This window comes from Thunnus thynnus, chromosome 8, assembly GCF_963924715.1.
Source record: "Thunnus thynnus chromosome 8, fThuThy2.1, whole genome shotgun sequence".
In the NCBI taxonomy this organism is placed as follows: domain Eukaryota; kingdom Metazoa; phylum Chordata; class Actinopteri; order Scombriformes; family Scombridae; genus Thunnus; species Thunnus thynnus.
In genome coordinates, this window is record NC_089524.1 from 28,138,831 (window position 1) to 28,163,627 (window position 24,797).

Genomic DNA, 24,797 nt, shown 5'->3' on the forward strand with positions numbered 1-24,797 from the left:
ATTGCACTGTGTCTTGGCCTCCATCAACACATATTGCACATGACATTTGCACACTTCATGCTGAAGGTATCCTGGGTCCTGTTCAGTATACAGCAGGTATTACTTAGGGATTTATGCTTTAGTCAACACACCTTTGATAAATAATCCCACTTTTACATATTTCCATAAATGCCATTTTACATAAAAATAGCAAAGTGTATAATAGTCTATGAACTGCTACACATGCACATTGTCAGTGAAAGAATTTAACTAAGTTCATGTACTTAAGTACAATTTTGAGGTATTTGTAGTTAACTTGAGTCTTTTCATTTTATGCTTTATATTTCTTCTTCATAACGTTTCAGGGGGAAATATTGTAGTTTTCACTCCACTACAATTATTCAACAGGTGTAGTCACAGTATCAGATATATAAGAATTTACACAAAATATGATCATTTATAAGATGTTCTGGATTACACCACCCAACAGTATATAAAGTACATCAGATTGGCTCAATCTCAACCAACTGCAACATTCAAATTCTGCTCATACATTAATGCATCAGTATTAACAATCCAATAATATATACAGTATATAATAACACTCACAGAGGACATTTTCTGCATAGTGAGTACATTTTTACCTTATAATTTACATCAGTACATATTTACCTCATTTACATTACACATACATTTGACTGATAATATTTCTGTACTTTTACTTTAGTAAGATTGTGAATGCTGGACTTGCGTGTAATTGTAATTAACTAACATAAACATCACATTAAAGCTTTATTTATGTAAAAGGTCTGAATACCACCACTGCACATAGCAAGCCAGTGACAGTCAAATAGAGGAGCAAGAATCTAAATGAACAGCCTACTCAGTTTAATACTTTTTTTACATTTTATGTTTTTATCTTACATCAGGCGTACAATTAAATTTATGTGTATGTGTATGTGATAATGTATATATGTTTTTATACCAGGATTACCTCTTAATATGTGTTTATATTTATATAAGTATACACGTATATTTCATTTTCTACTGTCCTGATGATTTCTGTTATCTGAAGCTTTGAGACATTACTGTCTTTTTTAAGTTTAAGCGTATTTATGTTGCTTTTAAAATGCCTTAGTGTATAAACTGTGCAAATAAACCTTTCCGTAACTTTACACTGATACACTACAGAACTGATGTCTCACCTGCATGATGTGAGTGATCTGAATGTACAGATGTATGTAGGTGCTTATAAAACATTAGTCTATCATAAGTGAGCTTAAACTTAAACCTGCCTGTTTAAATCACAGAAGTTTATTATATTTATTAAATGCATGATGAAAACATGTGGACTAGAGAATGAACTCTGCAGTCTTATCTGTGCTTTATGGAAATATTTTTTTATGTGTTTCTGTGGGTCGTGGAGCGGGGAGGAAGGGGGAGAAGGAGGAGGAGGAGGAGGGGGGAGGTGGGCATGATGTTTAACAGCCTCGCGATGCATGCCGGGATATATCGCTCTTGTTTACAAGATGGTAGAGGAGGTTATTTTGCTCTGACTTGCAAACAAAAAGTATAACGACTTCCTAACGCTGTCACACTTCACCCTTACTTACGTGCGTTGCAGCAAAGTCAAGTTGTTTTAAACGGAGCGACGGAAAGTTGTCCGGACTGCATGACGCTGCTGCAGCTCTCTGACTGACTGACTGAAGAGTTTTTGCACTGTCACTGACAGACACAGACAGGACTGTTCAAATCACAGGTTGGTACATGAAGCTGGCGGACACATGGCATGACACTGGATTTAACATTGGAATGAAACACCTCTCTAACCAGTAAAAACTGCTGTTTGGCAGCTCAAATTGTTATCATACCAGTAATATATGTAATTTAACAAGGCTCAAAATATTGCAAAGTAAGAATGCTTTTTTGTTTTGTTGTTTGTTTGTTGTCAGCTGTGGCTAAATATTCAACAGCACAACATGAGCTGAATTTTCAAGCCTTTAATTCCAACATCAGACCAAACTTCAACATTTCTGGAAGTGCACCTTCACTGATTTAGTTTCCCTGTTGTTTCCACATTTTTATCTTCAGCTGACTGTAATTTCTATAACCAGTGTTCATTAAAAATCTGTCTAATGTTCCTCCAGCACTACTGACCCTCTGCAAATGAACACAGACATGAAGGAGGATTTCTTCAAATCTAGGGCTCAATAAAGACCAAATAAACTGGACTGGGAAGATATATTAACAAGGACTGCAACAATAAGTAAATTAGTTGAAATTAATCAGTGACTATTTTGATAATCAATTAATTGTTTTAGTCGTGTAGTCGTGTTTGTTGTTTTCAACGGCTCAAATGTGACGATTTAATGCTTTTCTTTCTTTCTTTTCTGTCATACATGATAGTAAACTGAATGTCTAATTCAGTTTACTATCATGTATGTATGTCCAATGTGGTTTTGGACTCTTGGTTGGATAAAACAAGACATGGAGATGTCACTTTTTACTCTGGGAAATTTTATTGGGGATTTTTCATTATCTTCTGACGTTTTATAAAAGAAATTAATCTGCAGATTAATTGAATCAGATGAAAATAATTGTTAGTTGCAGCCCTAATATTGACTGATATGTTGGCTGGTGCATAATAAGAAATTTATACACTGAAATGCCAAATATATGTTCGGAGTAATTTAGAAACAGTGACGTCAAGGCCATATCTTGGTATCAGTTCTGTAAAAAACACATTTTTTAAAATCAAAAATTATGTGTTAATGTAAAAAGAACAGAAAGAAAACTGTCCAATATATTAATATATCTGCCAGGGTATACCTGATACATACTACTACTACATAGTACTACATTACTGACATGTGACAACCATTTTTCTGAATATGATTAATAGTTTATGGCAAATGAGCTAAAAACTGGCTTTGGAAACGTCGTATATAACAGAGACCCTAATATCATGATCATGACTAAGTGCAAAGGGGTGGTCTTTTTTCATGGTAAGCCACACATTTACAGATAATAATATCTTTAATTGGCTTTATTGCTATACTTTTCTTTCAGAGGACTGTCCACCGGGCCTGCAGGAGGGAATCTTAATCCAGCCGAATGTAAGTCACTTTATGTGGACTTGCACTCATCTAGTTAAACTAGCAACACTAATGTACATGCACTTAGTTAAACTAATATGTCTTTCTTCAGAGTTGCACCCGTGTTTTTTTATGTTTCACATCTATGTGTCATTATGCACTAGCCTTTTAAAATAAGAACATGTGTAATAATGCTTGTTCAATGTTTAGTCCTGTACAGTATTGAGGTACATTGCTTGTATTGTATTTTATTATTTGCATTGCAAGTATGTGTTTATGCTTTCAGTTCTAACCAGAGATGACGCTGAATCATGAGTCTGACCTCCTGTTTAAATGTCTTGCGCAGGAACAGAACGACAGCAAAGCATCTAATTGAGCGCTACTTTCGGCAGTTAACTGAAGGCTGTGGAAATGGCAACTGCACGAATGAGTTTTGCGCATCATGCTGTGATTTTCAACCTTTGGATAACAATTCAGCTGCCGTCAAAGCGCTTGAGCTGTTTAAGATTAATGCCAAACTCTGTGATCCTCACCCCTCCAAGAGAGAATCGGACACTCTGCATCCAGACTCCGGCGCCAACGGAAACACACTGCTGGACGATACGATGAGCAAAACGGATCTCAGTCCCACCAAAGAGGACTTCTCAGGTACTGTAGAACTGACTCTGACTCTTATGGACACTGATGTTGAAGTGTTTCACTCTGTTAATTCAGTTTTTATTTTGCTGTTTTGGTCCAGATGTTCATTACCTCACAGAGAACACTGTTTGTATGATCCTGAGTTCCTGCAAGGAGAAAGGGGACTACTCTGCGCTCATCCGCGTCATTGGCAGGGTTTTCTCAAACACAGACGCCCTGGTGAAGAGTTTTAGGAAGGATAAACCCAACACTACCAAAAACCTTGACTCTTGTAAACCGGCAGACGTCAACAAGCGTGAAAAGAAGAGTGAGCGAACCTCAGAGAAGATGGGTGCTTCCTCTGCGGCTGCTTTACCAGATGAGGCTCCTAATGAAGTGTCTGACCCTTGTGAGGTCACAGTTGACATTGACGCTGTGAGGAGAGTCTATGACAGACTTTTAAGCATCGACCAGGTTGATGCAGCTCTTGTGAACGCACTAGTTTGCCTTACTCCGAATACAGAACTTGACCTGGAATACCTTGATGTGTACGAGACAGACCCAGACTACTTGAATATCTTCATCATCGTGATGGAGAACAGTAACCTTCACAGCCCCGAATACCTTGAATTTGCGTTGCCGCAGTTCTGCAAGGCGATGAGTAAGTTGCCAGTGCCTGCGCTCGCCAGACTGTCAAAGCTGTGGTCCCAGTATGGTCTACCACACATCCGCCGTATGATGGAGACCTTCCAGCAGCTCATCACTTTCACAGTCGTCAGCAACGAATATGATGCTGAAAATCTGGTGAATGATGACGAGACTGTGGTGGCTGCTACCAAGTGTTTAAAAGTTGTCTTCTATGCAAGCATCTTGGGTGGTGATGTGGATGTCGAGCAAAACGAAGACGACGATGAAGACTCAGACTCAGACGAGCTCACACTGCACGAGCTTCTAGGCGAGGAGCGGCTCTATAAGAAGGGTCCTCGGGTTGATCCCCTGGAGAAAGAACTGGGCGTCAGACCCTTAGATAGCAGGAAGCCCCTCATCCCTTTTGAGGATTTTATCAACGAATCTCTGAATGACGTGGTGGAGATGGACAAGGATTTCACCTTCTTCAAGGTTGATGCAGAAACCAAGTTTTCTTTCCAGAGCTGCCCCTTCATCCTGAACATCATCACCAAGAACCAAGGGCTGTACTATGACAACAGGATCAGGATGTACAGCGAGAGACGCCTCACGGCCCTCTACAGCATGGTGCAGGGCCAGCAGCCCAACCCCTATCTCAAACTAAAAGTACGCAGAGATCACATAATCGACGACGCCCTCGTCAGAGTGAGTAACAGCTTGATATGTCGGTGCTCCATTTAGACAGGATGTCAAATTGAGGCTCAGTCCTGCTGTTTGGCAATTCATTTGAATCCCTCTGTGTTTCAGCTGGAGATGATCTCTATGGAGAACCCATCTGACCTGAAGAAGCAGCTGTTTGTTGAGTTTGAGGGAGAGCAAGGAGTAGATGAGGGAGGGGTTTCAAAGGAGTTCTTTCAGTTGGTCCTGGAGGAAATTTTCAATCCTGACATAGGTGAGACAAGAAATCACAATCTTACCGTGCTTATATTTTCATCCCATGCATCCCTCTAGTGGTATCATATTTAAGGAATAGTTCATTTTCAGTTTTGGAAAATTTGCGTCTTAGCTTTCTTACTTGAGTTACCATTCTCATATGTGTATGCTAAATATAGAGCTACAGCCATGAAATAGATAGCGTAGCTTAACATAAAGACTGGTTACATGGAAACATGGCTACCATGTTCATGGGGGAAAAAAACATGCACCTCTACAGCTCACAAATTAACACATCTTACCTTGTTTGTTAAAATCTTACAAAAACCAGTGTATAAAAGACATGTTGCAGTGTTGTGGGGGGTTATGACTCCAGGAAGTCACTGCTTCTGGCCAAGAAATAGCTCAAATAACCTCTCGTTTAACCACAACTCATCAGTTTACATTACATTACAATTTTTGTCAAAAATTAAACAAACAAGACATAACATGCTAATTACTGAGCCTTTTGGAGGTGTTTTTTTCTCTCTGAACAGAGCCAGGCTTGCTGTTTCCTGTTGCTGGCTTTATATTTAGCACATATGAAAATGGTGTCAATCTTCTTAGCTCTACCTCTATGTAACCATTCCTTTAAGTATTTTATTTTTCTTTCTGTTTGTGTTTCTCTCTCTTTGACCTTCTGAACAGGAATGTTCACCTATGATGACGACACAAAACTGTTCTGGTTTAATGCGTCCTCACTGGAGAATGAAGCACAGTACACTCTCATTGGAATCGTTCTGGGGCTTGCCATTTACAACAACTGCATTCTGGATGTGCATTTCCCAATGGTTGTCTACAGGAAACTCATGGGCAAGAAAGGGACCTACTTGGACCTGTCAGATTCACATCCAGTACAGTAACTTTCCCCAAAGTTAATGCACAGTGAAAGACAATGCATCAGTTTGACAGACATCTGTGATGTGCATGGTGTTATAATACTGTATTTTACAGGTAAAATCAGCAAAATAATGTAGCAGTTTTCAGAGTTGCTGGAAAGAAACCATAAACATAAAACTAACTGTTTTATTGCTATAGCAGTTTAACGGCTGTTGTGTCTCCTATTGCAGGTTCTCTACCAGAGTCTGAAGGAGTTACTCGAACATACTGGCAATGTGGAGAAAGACATGATGCTCACCTTCCAGATATCACACACAGACCTTTTTGGAAATCCAGTCTTACATGACTTGAAGGAGAAAGGAGACCAGATCCCTGTTACTAAGGAGAATAGACAGGTGAAATGTCTAAAAAACATAATTTTCAAAAGCACAACGGTGCTCTTTTAAAGGATGATCATGTTTTTTTACAGTTAAAGAGCTGCAGTAAGTCTATCATGTTAGTGGAGGGACATTAATTTGCAGTTGGTACACCAGACAGGAGCTTGATATCATAATTGTAATTTTCTTCACCACATTTCATTAAAAAGTTATTAAGTTATTTTACTGCAGTTATGACAGAAATTAAGTAATGGGCAATTGATTTACTGTATATTTTATGTTTTTTTTCTGTTTCTATCTGTAATTCACAGGAGTTTGTGGATCTGTATGTAGAGTACATACTGAACAAGAGTGTGGACAGACAGTTCAGAGCCTTCAAAAAAGGTTTCCTGATGGTCACGAATGAGTCCCCAATGAAATATTTGTTCAGACCTGAAGAAGTAGAGCTTCTTATCTGTGGAAGCAGGGTGAGGAAACAAACCAGAGGTTTGATATTTGTTGCTCTATTGCGGCCAGTGTTTGATTACTTAGAGTTTCATCTTTTATGATTTCACAGAAACTTGACTTTGAAGCACTTGAAAAGACAACAGAATATGACGGCGGTTATAGCAAAGACAGTCAAATTATCAAGTAAGTCTGATTTTTTTTTTTTAACCATCCAGAGCACACTAGTTTAATTATAATGTGAAAGCATGTTATAACCAGCAGGACCTAATACAAAATTGACAGATTTTATTATTCTGGTCATTGTTGTTTAAAAATTTCTTTTGTTTTCTGTGCAGAGATTTCTGGGAAACGATTCACTCATTTGGAGAGGAGCAGAAGAGGTTATTTCTTCAATTTACCACAGGCACAGACAGAGCACCAGTTGGCGGGCTCGGCAAATTAAAAATGATCATCACCAAAAATGGCTCTGACTCAGACAGGTACAGTACAGCCAGCTTTTCTGTTCGGTTTTATTTAGATATCTTCAGCCACACAAGCCCTTTTGTCCCTATTTTATCATCCAACATACTTGAAAATATGACTGCAACTGATGATTTGTTACTTCTTTGTTATCTGTGCTTATGTGAGTAAAGATTCAGAACATTCTGCTGATGCTTAAACGCACACTTTAAGCTTTTCTCAGTTCAGATTTGTCTCATTTTTAGAGCCAAGCCAGGCACTGCTCTTACTTTCCATCCTTTCTTGCAGGCTACCAACCTCGCACACCTGCTTCAATGCGCTGCTGCTTCCAGAGTACTCCTCCAAGGAAAAACTGAGAGAAAGACTCCTCAAGGCCATCACTTATGCCAAAGGATTTGGGATGCTGTGACCGATCCACAAAGAAAGTTTTCTGACTGCATTTAATTTTTTTTTTTTTTTTATTTCAACAAAAAAAGGGAGTATCACAAATATACTGAGGGAAATGCCATAAAACAAAATGCTGCAATAACCCTGTGCCTAACCAACCTCTACCAGTCAAACTCCGCTGTCGGCCTTTCACTCTGAGGCCTTGTTTCCTTTGAGAGTCGGTTTCATATACATTAGGTTTCCCAAAGAGTTTAACAAGGCACTTAAAAAACTTATTTTTTTCACGTGTGTTTTGTTTTTGAGTAAACATGAAGAGTATTTGATTTGTGAAACTGTGAAAGTGCACTTACACACAAGATATAAGTGAATGTCAGCACATATATTTATTGATTTTGTTTGACTTTTGTCTTGTATTTCAGTTCTTCATAATGTAGTAGTATTCAGTCTTCAGGCTCTCTTCACACACGTCACTGTACTGGGTGCAATGGTGCTTCTAGGGTACAACAGTCATTGTATATTGAGGTGAACCCCTGTATATTACTGCTGATCCAGATCTCCTTATTGACAAGCTTATATTATTACTACACAACTATTTTCCTGTCAGTGTGACAAACTCACCACTAACTAACCTGAAGGTTATTTTAAAGTGTTTCTGTGTTGCACCTCTTGTATTACGTTTATAATGAATATTGTACTTTGTGTTGTGAAACAGTAAATCTGACCAGATGGTGTGGTTTCAATAGCTTGCAGGGTTTCAAAGTACTGACTGGTCAGTCCAGACTGTCACATCCTGAAAAAAGTGTTTCTCTTCTCTGGGTTTGTTTGCTATGAAGTGTCACTGATTACACATTTGTAAGTGCGTCGCCAAAATGTGCAATGCCTGTATACAAAAGAGTCACATCAAATGTTTTATTTGGCCAAATATCTCAGGTACATAAAGAATATGCAGATAATGTGAAACTCTAATGTAAAGCAACTATTATGCAAAGCGAATAAAGGTGAAATGATCTATAAACTTGGTTTTAAAGATGCATTGAAGGAACTCCCACTAAACACGTATGATATAGATAACTTAAAGCTGCTGTAATCCAAATTTTTTACACTAACAATGGGTCACATGACTACTTGTACGTGAAAGGTACTGCTCTTCATCACCCAACTCTGCAGTTCCTGAAAGCTCTACAGAGATTTATAGCATCTTTCAACTCATTGTTTTCGTTTTCCGGCCCACAACTCAAAGACTCAGACAATTAATCAAAAAATATGTGCCATAATGTTCACACTACTACAGAAAAGATCTTTTTCTTTTATCTACAAAATGACAAATTAGACAAATACAGTGTTTGTTATATGAACATTTTAATGTTTATTCACATATAACTTTGCAGATTTATAGGTCACATTCATTTGTACATTTATATTTACAGTATCAAATGGATATTCAGTTGTAATATTGTGTGTGAGTTGTAGTTTATACTCTACAGATGGATCAAGTTATTTTCTGGGAAAAAAATCATTCCTCATTACTCTAAGGCTATGAAAAGCCTTTTTTTTTTGCATACACGAGAGCTTCTGATCAACATACTCAGTTTCATGACAATATCAAAGGGAAAGCCAATCATAGCATACACATAAATATATATTTCCTGCATGCACTGTACACAGTTTGACACAGGATGATGATAGACGTGTATAAATAGATATAAACATGGGCCTTTAAAAATTGTCATTTTACTATTCTAAATGAAAAATCCCTTCATTTCCTGTAAAGTCCTTGGGTATGTCTCATATTACTGCACTTTTTTGTCCTTGTCGGCCACCACTTCAGATAGGTCCTCTGGCTTCATGGATTTCACTTTGTTCTCCATCTCAGTGACCCTCTGCTTCATCTTTGACTGGTTGGAGGTGAACTGTGCCATGAGCTGGGCAAACTTGGTCTGCATGACATCCAGGTTGCCCTGCAGTTTGAAAATCTTCTCTTCCAGGTCTTTTGGATCGGCACCGGCGTTAGCGACCGCTTCATCAATCAGATTGTCTTTCATCAGGATGGCTTTCCCTTTCTCCTCCAGAGCCTTCTTTGCATCTGGATACTCAGTGAGCGCTTCCATCAAGTCGTCTTTGGACAGGGCAAAGAGATCAGAGTAACCTACACTTCTGATGTTGGCGGTTCTCCTGTTGCCTGCCTTACTGCCCTTGATGCCCAATATACTGATTTCCCCAAAGTATGCACCATCACTGAGCACTACAAACTGAGTAACTCCGTCATCGGCCACCACAGCTAGCTTCCCCTCCTTGATGATGTACATCTCCCTGCCAATATCCCCCTTCTTACAGATGTAATCTCCAGGACTGAATACTTGTGGCTGCAGCTTGAGCACTAATTCAATCAGCAAACCAGCTTCACAATCCTGGAAAATACGCACTTTTTTCAGTGTGTCCAGATGCACGTTGATGGCAATCTCAGCTTTGAGCTTATCTGGTAGGTTCTTTAAAACCTCTTTCTCATCACAGGTCTTCTTCTCCGTCCACAGGTAGTCGAACCACTTGATGACCCTGGCCTCCAGGTCTTTGGTGACCTTTCGAAACTGCATGTACTGCTTTATGGAGTCGATCTTTGCCTGGAACTCAGCACGAGAGGCGTTCATGTTGGAGATCATGGCACCGACATTACCAACGATACTAGCGAAGATCAGCACACCAGTGAGGAAATCGGCAATGACAAAGAGGTATTCAACATCCTTAACCGGTGGAGGTGTCTCTCCGATGGTGGTGAGGGTCAGCGTGGACCAGTACAGGGAGTAGATGTACTTTCTGGCCAAGCGGCCATGCTCTGGGTGGCTGATATTGGGATACACCCAAGTGTCCGTTCCAAAACCAATGGTTTTTGAAATGGCAAAGAACACGCAAGCGTTCCAATGGATAATAATGAGGATATAAAGTACGAGATTGCTGATTCGAAACATGTTCGGGAAGCTGGTTCTGGTTTCTGTCCGCTCGAAAAACTCAAAAAGCCTTGGCATTTTACAAAGACGGTTAAATCTGTACTCCGGGTTGTTGTATCCGAATTTCAGGAACAGTAGATCAGTGGGTATCATTGAAATCATATCGTACTTGAACTGAGATGTTGTTTTGTATTTACTTCTCAGTTTCTTGCCATCTTTAACCAGCAGGCCTTGTTCCAAGTAACCTGAGGAACAAACAGAAAATTAGCAGCCAAAACTACAGAGGAAACAAAATGGTTAAAATAATTCTACATACAAATTCTGTCTTAATAATATCTTCATTTTCAAGAATCTGACCTGTCCTGGATCTGACAAATGTGTCTGCGTAGTAGATGAAGTCTGAGGTGTAATCCAAGAATATCCAGAGTTTTGTATATGTCTCCTGGAGTTCATTAAAACAGGCTCTAGAAGACAAGACGGAGATGTTTTAAATTTTGTGAACATCCCACTGAGTGAGGAATAAGTTGTGAAGCCTGTGATGTAGACATTACCTTGTTACAATCATCATCAGGTTGTAAAATACTGGGCCAGCAATGATGGTCAGCCATCTGTAATACTGGTCTGTAGCTGGATCCATAATCCAGATTTCTTTCCTAAAAACAACTCAACGTTAATGATTTTGTTGCAAGATTTTATGGATTTTTTTCAACATCAGTGTGAAACAGACAGACATGTTTGTTTTCTGTAATTAACTTTCCATGTCCCACTAGACTCATTGTATCTAATAGAGTACTTACGGGGGCTCCTCTTTCTTTTTATCATCTTTCTTATCATCCTTCTTATCATCTTTCTTCTCGTCCTTTTTCTCATCCTTCTTCTCATCCTTCTTCTCCTCTTCCTTCTTGTCCCCGTCTTTCTTCTCGTCTTTTTTCTCTTCCTCTTTTTTCTCATCTTTTTTAATCTCGTCTTTCTTGTCCTCTTTTTTGCTATGGATCATAAGTTTAGTTTTTATGTAGGGGGAAAAAGGGACAGAGATGGTCTATGAGGGATTGTCGGAAGGCTACTAGACTACATGGGGGGAGGTCCAGTGGAGGTCTCACATTTGTCCAGCAGATGGCACTAAAACACAGCTGATTTTCATGTCTCCTTTCAATATTTACTACTTGAAAACTTTTATTTGCTAAAGAAAAAGTTCTTCACTATCAGTCCTGAAGTCTAAATCAGGACAGCTTACACAAAGACTTGCAACAAAACATTCCCACAAGCAATCAAAGGGACTGAGGAGGTGTTAAGGAGATACTAAAGAGGAATTGAGAATGGGAAACATGTTTCTATGCTATTAGCTATGCTACTGAGTGTAGAATATACCACAGTTGCACCTGACATCCAGCATGATCCATGACTTATTTTTCTAAAAATCTACTTCTATTTTTGTTCTATTTTCTGACACAGATACACATACACTTACTCGTCTGTGTTGTTGCAGTTATTCATGTTGTAAGCAGCTAGCGGCCACTTACTGGCATGACTTTGGAAAGAAATGAAGGACAACGTTTTTGCACAGCGAACCCTCACAGTGTCTCACAGTGATTGGCTTTTTAACATCCTTTTCTAGTTCCATTCAGCCCAGTTTGGTTCATTAAAGGTTTGAGCCAGTTGTTACTCATGTCATGTAGCTTCATCGTTTGGTTTATCGAGTTTATTTGAAAAATTGCAAAGACAACCTGAAAGACTGTCTTTGTGAGTGCAGACAATTTAGCCTTTTACGCACTGACTATCATCAGTGCTGCTACATGTGTACAGTACTTACTTTCTCTTGCGGAGTGCATCATTGTGACCCACAGACTGGGCATTGCTCTCTCGACTGGAGATGTCTTTGAGCTCAGGGCCTCTGAAACGCTCAAGGAAAGAGTCATGCCTCTCTGCTTCGGGGTTCATTCTGTGAGACGCCCAATTCCGCAGCATGAAGAAGAAGTAAGAGAGCCTAGAGGGTCAGCAGGAGGTAAAAGAAGTACAGAGTGACACCCATCTAGGCTAGGAGTAGACTGATTCAGAATACATAGATATCCGCTAAGATCTGTTTTACCTGGCCATTGCCCCAGCACCTGTGAATGAATCTCTGTGGGACCCTGAGGTCAGCGCTCTTTCACAGTTGTCTTCGCAAAGAGAGTGAGCTCTGGGAGACAGCAGGTGGGGAAAAAATTGTGACATTGACAAGATCGTGTTGGGAAAAAATAACCAGTGCAAATTCTACCAGAAGCTACCAAGTGACTAGAGTGACTGCTAGATAGAGTGTATTGCAAAAAGCATTGATATGGTAGAGAGGTGTTCAGTCTAGCACCTGAAATCAAAACCTTAAAAGCAGTGCATGATTAAAGGTGCACTATGTACGATTTGGCCATAATTTTAGTTTTGACATTATGTCAAAGACATCTATGTATTGTGTTGTAGAGATATCTACTGAAGTTAGCATGCTAACCAGCTGGCCACTTTGTACCTCAATGGACTGTGATTTCTGGTGATATGCTGCCCACTATTTGTTTGGTGCAGGTGGCCAAATCTTTCATAGTACACCTTTAATGTTTTAACATTACTTGAATCTTAAGAATTTTGTGGTGATATCAGACCTGCTGTCCCCATTCTCAATGACGGCAAGCTCGTCATCAGGCGTGTCGCTGGACAACCGCTGTCTGGGTGAAAAGGATTTTTCGATGCCGATTTTCGCCATGTTGTCGTGTTTGGCCTTTGCTGGCCTGGAGCACAAAGGTACAGAGAAACACACAGCGTAAGAGACTGCCATGTTGTGGCAAGAACATCAGATGAGGCCAGAAATCTCACATGAAAACACAGCCTAGTGTCAAACTAAGCATATGTACGTGCTTTGTTATGCTTTTTAGAGACCAGTGACATACTTGGAAAATGACTGCAAAACACACATGTATGCTGCCTTTAATCACTGCTCATTATTCCCATAAAACTCCCCAAATATCACTTGTGAGAGACATGTTGTTGATGTGTTTACTGAACACTACTCTTCACTCTCTGTCAGAGAGTAGCACCTAAAAATACATCCTCATTATGTCCTTAACACTAAACAGGATCAGTGCCCTCTCTCTGTGAACGGTCTGTGATCTCTGGTAATAGCACTCTGTGATCAGCTGGTTTTTAAAATAACTAAGCTATGGCTTATGGTTAGAGTGGAGTTGCTATGTTCAGTCATGTATACAACAGGTTAAGTCTATTAGGGCACCACTTAAAGAACAGGTTCAATTGTACGTGGCTGAGGACAGTAACTCTATTCACTTCAAGGTACAGTCTGAAGAAACAGTCCAATCAGCCTTACCATATGATCCTGTAAAGTCCAGGGAATTACATTTACAAAAATGTTATGTTCTGATATAGTTCATTCTTTGGGAATTTCCTACCAAATTAAGATTCTAAAAGGGTCACAGTTTTAATGGGTTTTTTGCCTGAAATAATATATTTATAATATATGTATATATATATATTTGTTTGTTCAGCAATTTGCTGGTAAATAATGACTCACGGATCTCTGGGGAACACCAATGTTTGTAACACGTGCAGACATGTAGATTAGTACTAATACCAAGGAGTTAACCAACCCCCACTAAATTAAATCACACTGACAGAATCATCCTGAAGCTGTGTGCTTGAAGGATGACTAAAGGTAAACCCAACGCTGCTTCTGTACACTAAACATGAGTTACATCATCATCATCATCATCTCTGAACCACACTGTAGTTTTGTTCATCCAGAGAATCCATATTTACAATGAACACCTTGGAGAGAAAAACATATTAAGGTTTTTGGTTCAATTATACCACAAATTCATAAAAATACCTTTATAATATGTTCATTTATCCAGTGACTATTTACAGGAACTGAATTTACTGATGCACAAAACCTGAGCCTGACTAACATCTGATATTTGAATCTGATCCCAAAATTTGCAAAATAACAGCTTCTGAATTATCTGCCAATGCTGAAAATTTCTTGAACATTTTTAAAATATACTGATGTAACAATGCTCTCTAGTCGGTGTATAAAGGTGTATAATGGTGTATAATAAACTGCTCTTTAAAATCAGAACCATAGTTTAAATTATTGCTGGTTTTGTTCCTGGAGATTAGATGTCCTGCTGCACACAGGTGTCAAGACCCACTAAGAGGCTTGAGACTTGTGGTGAGGTTATGCATCCATTAGCTTTATCTGGTTTTCTTTAAAGAAATAGCTCAATACACTTATTAAAGCAAGTTACACATGTAAAATGATATGGTGATTTGATGCTGATTTTCAATAGACTGGTAGTTTCTCCATCATCTCCTACAAATACACACATTTTAATAAGCCTTGGCTATATTCCTGCATGCACTGCGTAACTAACACATTATTTTTTGGATATTTGGCATCTGCTAAAGGTTTAAAATAACCTCATGAGTCACATTGAATTCCAGTATTTGATTATGCTTTATAATATGAGCTTGCATGTTTACATTTTTCTGTGTTGTCCCTGTAGCCAACACTTTTAGCATTTTAGCTCAGTGATAAGTTGCCTCAACATCATGCCCTGAGCAAAACATATAAAAGCCTTGACAGGTGTCAGTGGAATATTTGAGCATCTCCGATCATTCACCTGCTGCTGTGATAAACTGCATAGCATCTAAAACTCAAGAACGACAGAAACCGATTGATTAAATCTCTATAAGAATATGTCAGGGAGGTTTTAGTGATACATATTTTTCTTTTAACCATTAGATCTGAAATTCAAACTATCTCGAAGTCTCTGATGGCAGAATAAACGCTGTTGGCTGAGGACCCACCTGGATGAAGCTTCTCACAATGAGTTTTGCAAAACGATAAAACAAGTAGTTCCTCTCTGGTTGCTTCTGTATAAATCCATCTTCCAAACACAAATGTAATATTATCTCCAGCGAAATATTTCCGATCCCTTTTGTCCGCGCACAGCGTCACCAAAAAGTATCGTTACCGGCTGTCCATGATTGGCAGCAGCGGCTGAGCTGGATGAGAGAGGAGAGACTGAGCTGACAGGTCCCACATCAGACAAGGGGAGGAGTCCTGTCATCACTATCCCCAACTCACAGCACACTCACACAAACATGACTGCAGAGATCATGAAATACATTTCATATCTACCAATCAAAAGGCAAATATATGAAAAATGTAGGGATGATAAATAATAGCGGTGGCAAATAAACTCTAAAGTAAGCAAATAAAATCTTATATGCTGTGTGTGCAGTTAAAAGCTAAATATTAATGAATGACAACAGTTACAGCATATTAATTCAGTTGAGTTAAACTAATCCAAACTAATTATTTCAGAGAGACAATTTGAGTGAAAATGAAAAGTTTCTCATAAAGAAAATATCTTTTTTCCTCCATATTGTAAGTTCATCTTTATTAAAATATGCTTGTAACAACTGGTCAAAGTTGAGGCAACATATTTTTCTCTTTTACATCATACAAGTTCTCATATGACAGAAACAGACCTGTTGATCACCTGCTGTTGCACCAAGATTATATCTTAATGTATGCATGCATGAGATGTGACAGATGATGTATCCACCGTAATATAGCTTTTCAATTGCAGTATCAAATGGACACTAGTCACTTGATGAGCAATAATGTGAGTTAGGGCAGTCAGAGAAAAGCATCCTATACATGACAATGTTTCCCCTGTCACCATCAGCTCATTGTCACAGTGTGCCTCCCCCCACCCCCACCACCACCACCACCACCACCATAAAGGCGTAAGGTTAAAAGAGAAATCCCTTGGCAATATACAGAGCTGCACTGCTAATCCCAGCTTAGACTTGAGTACCTATTTCAGCCACCTAATACCCCCTCATGGATGTGGTCTCTTGAAGCAAAGTGCCACTTTTGTAGAACATTTTCCCTTTTGTGTAAATATTGCCACAAATTCACAAACAATCAGACACCAGCTGCTCTGAGTTATACCTATGGTCATCAATTTGGCATGTGGTTTTTGACTTTCCTGTATTCACTGAGATATTTCAAGAATCTGGTCTAAAAATCAACTTTGTAATTCATATGTGGACAATTTTGCTGCAAACTCTGATGATGTTGTTTTTTTTGTGCATCTGTAGTCATCTCAAACTGGAGGGAATTAGCACCGTAATAGACTTTAGGATTGTCCTCACTGAGAGTGGGTTTAGGCAATCCATTAATAGAAACAGTGTACTGGATATACAGAAAAGGTGCTTATACAGTATACAGAGCCTTCTCCACATGTTGTTTCTCAATATGTGGAATTTACTTGAATTTACTCCTAAATTTACTTTGAATGCAACATGTTGAAGCTTGTAAGTGTCCTCTTAAGTAGGTGTTGGGTCATTGCTGTTCAAAATACTACTACTACTGTAATACAATAATGAAAAGACCAAAATGAATGGTACTGCACTTTTATTTTTGATCATTTGGTTGATTACTTATATATTTGATTACATGTGATCATAGTGAAACTGACACAAAAATCTGAATATATGACTTGGATCTTTTTCTTTTTGGGTAAAGTTCTGGAAATTATATTGTATTGTATTTATTGGGACAATACGGTTTTAAACATAAATGTTAACATATGATGTACTGCACCAGAGTTAGCTTTAAAACTAATTTTCATCTGCAGTCCCTTACAAATAAAAAATATAACAGCACAATAGCAAACAGTACAAAGCAAAAAACACACAGGACACAGTGTACAAAATACAAAGCTACACACAGTAGCACATCACATACACCCACAATGTCAACTAGAAATTAATAATGTAAGCTTGTCAAATTAAAAGCAAGATTACTAGAGATTATATGAGAAGACCATCAGATGAAATTTAGATTCAGTGGTTACAGAGCTGAGTAGTTTTTAGCAGATGATATAAATGTCTATGTGAGAGTCTGGGCTACCTCAAATCAATTGCCATGGATGAAACATTATTTTTAGTTATGAAGTAGCATAAAGCTAATGCTACTAATTTTTTTGAGTGCCCAATTTTAACTGAATGCTGCTGTGGTGAAAAAAAATCAAGAAGCAGCCAACCAATCACTCTCCCCTTCTCCAAACCTCATTAGGTTTAGGATCGGCTCCAGGTGCATAGAGATCTATTGAAAGCCTCTTTACATGTCTGCCAGAAGGCACATGGTAATTACCGTATCCTAAACCCTGGCTTTCCCAGAGTGCACCATGACACAGTGCAACAATTGTGTCCTGCATGATGGCTTCCTCATGCATTTCCAAGTCAATCAGACTCTGCATCCCCTTCATTTGTAACTCTCATCCATTCAACAATGAGCTGCATCCAAACTGATGTGATGAGTCTCTAATCGGGACCGATCACCAGCTGGCAGCACGCTCGCTGTGAGCTCAACTTTAAATGCATAGGGTATAACGTGGAGTAAATGTAGTAAATTAATTAAGCACTGTGGCGTATGCCTGTATTCACCTGGTCTGTCTGCTTTTGTATACTCACTCTAGATCAAGTATGGACTTGATATTGTCATTGATCATGCAGAAGATGCAGAGCACCACGGGACAACAAGGCAAAGCTGTACAACGGGCATGAGGCCAGGATGTGGTCATGATCAGAGAGCAGGTGAACAACAACAGCGGACAGCAGGAAAGGAGAAGGGCTGGGTTTGTGTGCAGCGGCTGAAGTACCAAAACACAAAACAGAATTAGCCTGATAAACAAAGTGTATTGCTAATTATTTGAATTACAATTCAAATATTTGAATAGCTGGAAAAAATCAAGATTTGGGCAGCAATTCAGAGGTTCATTACAGAATGAAAATGTTTGCTTTTTATGTTTTTAGTCATAGGCTCAGTCAAATCCCATCAGATTATGTATTTTCTCTGCAAAATCCTGAGTTGTAATGAGTATAATGTCTGGAGACTGACCGCTGATGGATGGAAGAAGATTTGCCCAATTTGCCAGAGTTCATCAATTGATGATCTGACTTATTTAAACCTGCCTTAACTGATTCTTTGGCCACTTGGGACCAGAGGAAAGAAGCTCTAAACACACAATTGACATATTTGATATAGCTAACGTGTTGCAAACAGTTGTCCACATTTACACATCCAGCAGACACAAAGCAACATGAGTGTTAATTTTGATTCATGTTTCTGGCCAGTTGGTCAATGTGAGTCCAATATTTAAACTCCTTTTAGCTTTGGTCTCCACCGACTCCTGAGGGAACTTTAGCTGCTAAATGCTCCACTATGTTCACTAGCTAGTTACTAACTTTGCAGTTTTGTGCTGGACAGGTATAGTGTACAATGGGATATTGGAGTTTTTCACTGAAAACAGTGGCCTAATTTTCTTTGGGTTCATCACTACTAACAACCCCTTTCACATACAAGTAGTCATTTGATCCATTATTCATATCAAAATATTGATGATAGCTGCTGTAAAGAATACAGTGATATTCTGTCTATGACACACAGCCCCAAGCCCATTGGTTCCTACTGAAGATGTGAACATTTAAACTCCTAAAACAACTGGAGTAAATGGTGTATTTGTTGGACTATTTTCGGTCACAGATTTGATGCACAAGCAAATATTTACAGCAGTAAGACAGTGTTTGTGGGACTGTGGGGAAGGCTGACCAGAGTGGCTAGGAAGGTGGTAGGAGGCAGACTCAGTGACTTGTTGAATTACTAAAAAAATGTGATTTTTTGACTTGGCTTAACTTGGGACAACTCAAACTTAGGAATGCTCATGTGTACACAGCTACACAGACATCCTTTCATTTCTGCTCTGTCTCAAACCAACAACTCTCCTGTAAATATGCCCTCCAATCTATGTAGGCAGAACCATCCTTCTTGCAGGAGTGTTTCATTCTCCCACCTATAACAGGTAAACAACAATGCTACTTATATCAGTTAACATTGTTAACACAACCACATAATCCTCATTACAAGCCAAAATAAGAACAAATCTTATAGATACTAAACCAAACATTTTGCTAAGTAAAATAAACCCCCCCATACCTGGTCTAACCCATGACATCACTGGTGATGTCAACAAGAGTTTAAAAGCAGGAAGTCATTGTGTGACTCCTCCTTTGACTCCTGGAAAGCATGGTATGTGTGGTAAGAAACACAAGCTAACCTATAACACAAGAAACTCAGGACTTAAATTAATAAACAATAAGTGAACTTAAATACTTGTTCGTCTTCATTAAACCAGAAATACAGATGTAAATGTTAATATAACAACAATGCTAAACACAAACAAAAGTATGTGAAAGCACTGCTACATAAACTGGCTAAACAAACAAATGACAAGTATGAAAAGAAATACCAAATGTAATGGGGACAAATGTCGGGGTCTCACCCACTTTGTCACAGGGACTGATGTGTTATTAATAGTTTAATGAATAACAATGCAGCTCTATGGCACAGAGCACTAAGATAAATCAGGCTTTGGCTACACAGGAAAAATGTTTGTAGGATCAATTAATTGCTGTTTTTAGTCATTTCATTGGGTTTGTCGATAATTAGATAAATATATAATATCACCAAAAGTATCCTTTAAATATGTTAAGTAGTCATTCATGAGACCCTTGAATGGAAATACTGCCTCTGTATGTGAATCTGGCCAATGTGTGTCTAAGGATGTGGAGAACAAACACATCACTGTGCACTGTTGCTGTGCAGACTGTCCCATCCTTGAAATGTGCTTGGAGATCCAGAGTGTGTGGAAGTGTTGGTTTCCTGATAATTCAGTGAATCAAAGCAGTGTCAGAGCACCAAAAAAACAAAAGGAGGCTTCAGAAATATGTAAAATCTGTGTATCTTAAATATAAGCTAAACTAAAAAAAATCCAAAGATGAAGTTATATTTTTAATGAAATAAATGGACTAAATATGCAATGCATGCCAGTGATATTACAGCGCAGGATACATAATAAGTAGGCAGTCAGGTGTGTCCTCACTGCAGTATCGTTTTAAGTGGCTGTAGCAGTGCTGTGAGTCCTCTTGTGCTGATGAGTTGTACCTTGTTCATCAGATGCTGGAGATGATTACTTGTACCTTGTCATTGTTTTATTCCAAATGGAGGGGACGATTTATCCCCCGCCAAACACTTAACACAGGGTTGCTATAACAACCTCAAGGACAAAAGTGGTGATTTGTGAGCCTTTACTAGACATCATGCCAAACACGAGGAACATCTGAAACTCTCCTCTCTCTGAAGCCGTACATAAATAATATTAAATTTGTGTTGCAAAAGAAGCCCTTCTCTTCATTATTGTTTGTTTCCTTGTTTTGTTTGTTTTCATATTACTATAATAGTGCAGTAATCTTTACCTGTGCTGTAATCAGCTACACTTATGCTGTTCCCGCATGCAATCACCAGTCGACAGCTCAAGTATTTGTGTGTCCATGTGTGCTCACCTTTACATTCACATTTCTTCACAATAACATGTGCATTACATGATTACAGGAGTATGTTATTGGCTGACTGGCCCTTCTGTTGCCTGAAATTCATTCTGAATTCTCTGCAGCACCACGTGAGGCTGCTGAGCGACACTGTGAAGAGTGAATTCAGGGTCTAATCAGAGTGAATGTGAATGAGTGAGCTCGCAATAATTGAGGTCACATAAAACAAGCACGTCCACAAATAAATGATGCTTGGAGTATCAACATGTTGCATCACAGACGTAAAGAAAGAGCTGCAAGGAGCCTTGGAAAAAATACTGTTCATCTCATAAACTATTATCATGTCATAACATTATAATAAATTGTGCTGATGGAATTTAACATGATTAGCACTGTTTGCCACAGTCAGTTATGAGCAGCTGAGAATGATTAGGTGTAATTAGTCAGTGTTTTTGTTGCAATAAACCCTTTTCACAGAGGACATTTTGACATTTACGCAGGTGTAAATGATTAAATTAATGATTCCAATTAGTTACTTCTATTTCTGTGTTGATGTTGTGCATGCTGGCTCACTGTAACACTGTCTGGGCTTACTGAGACACTTGAATGAAATGAAGCCACCATAAATGTTATAAGTGGCACCTGTGCTTTTTATGTTATGACAAGTTAAAAATGTCTGCTGTTAAAAAGGCTACATGTGTTGGTTAGTCCCATGTAGCAGTTGATAAAACATTTTCTTCTCAGCATCCTCTCAGTAATATTAGCTCATACACACCTGTGTTAATCAAACTGATTATGGTATTAAACTAAAACATCTAATGCTTTGTAACCTTTAATCAGATTTTGTCCATTATTAAAAGTCACATCAAGCTATTTACACCTTCTCGTCTTAAGAAATATCCCACATTCTGTGTCTCAATTTAAAATACAGATAATCCTTGTCTCAAATTCAAATGTACATTTGTTTTCTGATAAAATGCTAATGGAAGTATCTTAGAAATAATATATGTCCATTGTGTTACAGAGCAGCTCACAGAGAAGGCCTTTGTGAACTTTCCATCAGTCAATAGTGGAGATTTTATTACACCTCTGCCCTCTGCAGGAAGCTTCAGAAACTGCTCTCACCAGCCCGGCGGTGAGTCCCTATAGAAGTGGCTTCTATGAATTTATAATAGACTTTTCTCACAGTGACATTTTGACTTGTTATAGCATGAGAAGCACTAACAACGGCTCCATTTCAGTTAGTTTCAGTTAGCCAGCATGCAAATGCAGGGTGGTGGAACCGTCACACCTACTGTATGTAATGCAGTCGTTGTGGTTAGTGACACCTGCATGGCAACTCAAAATGTCAGCCAAAATCTCCATTAACCCTTAAAGATATCTTTTGAACACATACTCAAAGATAACAACATCAGTGTCTGTTTTCTTGCCAGTTTTAAGCTACGTGTACTTACAGAGGGAAGCTATTAAAGTGCCATTTTTGTTGTCATACAAATTTAAGAATGATACCTCTACATTAAATGTGTGATATGATTAATCAACATTTTTCTCCCAATCAAAAGCAATTCAAAAGTCTGTCCCTGTATAACCTCAAACACTCATCACACCAGGTTGTGCTTTACACTGTGTGAGTCATTGTTAGACTCAGCAGACAAAGCAGAGTGCCTTTCACTCCTATACACCTGTGTGACATTTTTAATGTAAACACACTTGTCCAAACAAGCAAGTGTTTAATATGTCATGTGCATGCTATGAATTCAAAAGCACTCCAACTCCTTATTCTCTTCATAAGTAATGTAAAGCTTGTTTGAGAGATGACAGACAGCCATAAATCAGCTCTTAAATGAACTCACATCTCAGTTTAGGGCATTCTGCTAAATAGATGTTTGCTTCACACAAACTTGACTGAGAGCATTCCTCTGTGCTGTAAGATGATCTGCCTCGAATGTTCGCTCACATCAAAGTTAGTAGAAGGCGTGCTTTGACTGTTTCTCTCTTAGTTACAGCCCTCCAGCGATGTACATATTACTGTCAGTCAGAGCTCCTGCTCTCTAGCTTCCCCAAGGCTTCATCCATCAGTCCATCAGTTACAGCAGCAAATTGTAAACAACCCTGAAACTCATAGCTTTTTTTGGTTAAATTTTCAGCTTCTGCCTTACAAACATGACACCTATCATGTCATTTCCAACACAGATCTACAGTTCTACTCATGTAAAAAGAAGTGGACTTCCATTATTTAGTTATCTTCTACTACTACTTTGGGCCTTACTGATGTTAAAGTAGCAAGTTGTTGCATCATTTACTTCCTAAAAATCACTTGTCATATTTATTCAATTATTTGACTTTGCTACTGTTATCTAACATGCTTACTGGTGAATAATAGCTAGACCAGTACTTCTAATTGACTGATGTTTCTATTTTTGGGTATCGATGTGTGATTATGACAGACTACACATTTTTTTATTGCTTCACTCACTTACTACTGCATTACTCTCTTTCAGACATGCACCTCTTTACGTAAGTTTGTAATTTTTCCATTGGACATTCCCAAAATCTTCAGTTTGACTAATACAATCCAAAACTGCATCATTTTGTTAGTCATAAACAGAAGCAACGTGTAACACCACCTAATGGTAATGTTATCTGTAAAGCCTAATGGGTTAACTGAAGTATCTCTTATTCAGCTGACAGCTATGCACTATGAGCAGTAAACAAACAACATCATTTTAAATACTGTAGCCTACACATACAAATCTAAATCTGTGTGGATCAGTAACAGGGCGGTAACAGCAGCTCTAAACAAGAATCCAAACTAGAGAAAGTCACTGTTGATCCTCTTCTGTCTTTGTAAAAACATACTGACAGATTATTGTGTGAATGAGAAGAGGTGTTGTGTTGCACTCAGCAGGAAATATCCAACCTTTGTCACCCATGAAGTTATCAAAGAAGTAATAAGTTTGTTAGTCTTATCTTATTATGAGTGATATGGTTTATAAACAGTCCTTCGAGCCAAATTACTTTGTTTTTGTCCATACTGTACTAATTCTACTGACAGTAATGCAGACATTAATAGAGTGTCATGGCTCTCAGTCAAGAATAAATCACGCTCCGGTTGCTCTTCTTCAACAACGTTCTTAGAGACACTTAACTCTAAGTCACAATATAGATCAACTTTCTTTAAAGCGCAACGCCAAACCTTTTACGACATAACTATATACAGAGGCTCCATAGAAAGGAACAAGTTACCACCAGTAACCACCACTAAACTACCAGTAACTACCAGATGAACTACCATCAACTTTGAGGAACATTTAAATATCCTCAAGACCAACGTGGCTTATCATGTTTTATAGGTTCCTTGGTCTCACGTTATCTTGGTTATTCCTAAATTTTGTCCATAAATTTCACTGTCAGCAATCATTGACTGTATTACTGTCAACCATTAACCACCAGTCTTTCATTCTCCCACAGTGACCATGTGCTGTATCATTTATCTTGACTATTATGTATTTGAGTTTTCTGTCGATTTAATTTGATTCAAATTCCTTGATCCTGTTTGAGGCCTATATAGATATTAGTTGCTTTTGTTATATCCCTTTTTATCTCACTATTTGGAC

General features: G+C 38.5%; 2 protein-coding genes across 8 annotated transcripts; one reads left to right on the top strand and one right to left on the bottom strand.

Moving 5' to 3' along the window:
* Window positions 1-1,477: 1,477 nt before the first annotated feature.
* On the top strand, window positions 1,478-8,816 carry ube3a (ubiquitin protein ligase E3A). 2 transcript variants are annotated; one of them, XM_067597755.1, is made up of 11 exons: window positions 1,478-1,738; window positions 3,049-3,095; window positions 3,421-3,722; window positions 3,814-5,024; window positions 5,127-5,271; window positions 5,940-6,145; window positions 6,362-6,526; window positions 6,820-6,975; window positions 7,065-7,138; window positions 7,291-7,434; window positions 7,703-8,816. In XM_067597755.1, coding segments are annotated over exons 2-11 (2,526 nt in total). In that variant the 5' UTR covers window positions 1,478-1,738; window positions 3,049-3,093; the 3' UTR covers window positions 7,824-8,816. The 2 variants fall into 2 exon arrangements, with proteins under 2 accessions (XP_067453856.1, XP_067453857.1); XM_067597756.1 differs by having other exon boundaries at window positions 1,479-1,738; window positions 3,617-3,722.
* Window positions 8,817-9,149: 333 nt separating this feature from the next.
* On the bottom strand, window positions 9,150-15,791 carry cnga3a (cyclic nucleotide gated channel subunit alpha 3a). Of its 6 annotated transcripts, none has more exons than XM_067597759.1 (9): window positions 15,586-15,791; window positions 13,371-13,496; window positions 12,830-12,919; window positions 12,554-12,682; window positions 12,212-12,271; window positions 11,541-11,729; window positions 11,295-11,396; window positions 11,101-11,207; window positions 9,150-10,988 (listed from the first exon to the last, which is right to left on the bottom strand). In XM_067597759.1, exons 2-9 carry the CDS (start codon window positions 13,469-13,471, stop codon window positions 9,592-9,594), a joined length of 2,175 nt encoding a protein of 724 aa, XP_067453860.1. In that variant the 5' UTR covers window positions 13,472-13,496; window positions 15,586-15,791; the 3' UTR covers window positions 9,150-9,591. The 6 variants fall into 6 exon arrangements, with proteins under 6 accessions (XP_067453860.1, XP_067453858.1, XP_067453862.1 ...); XM_067597757.1 differs by having other exon boundaries at window positions 12,554-12,727; XM_067597761.1 differs by lacking the exon at window positions 12,212-12,271.
* Between the last annotated feature and the right edge of the window lie 9,006 nt (window positions 15,792-24,797).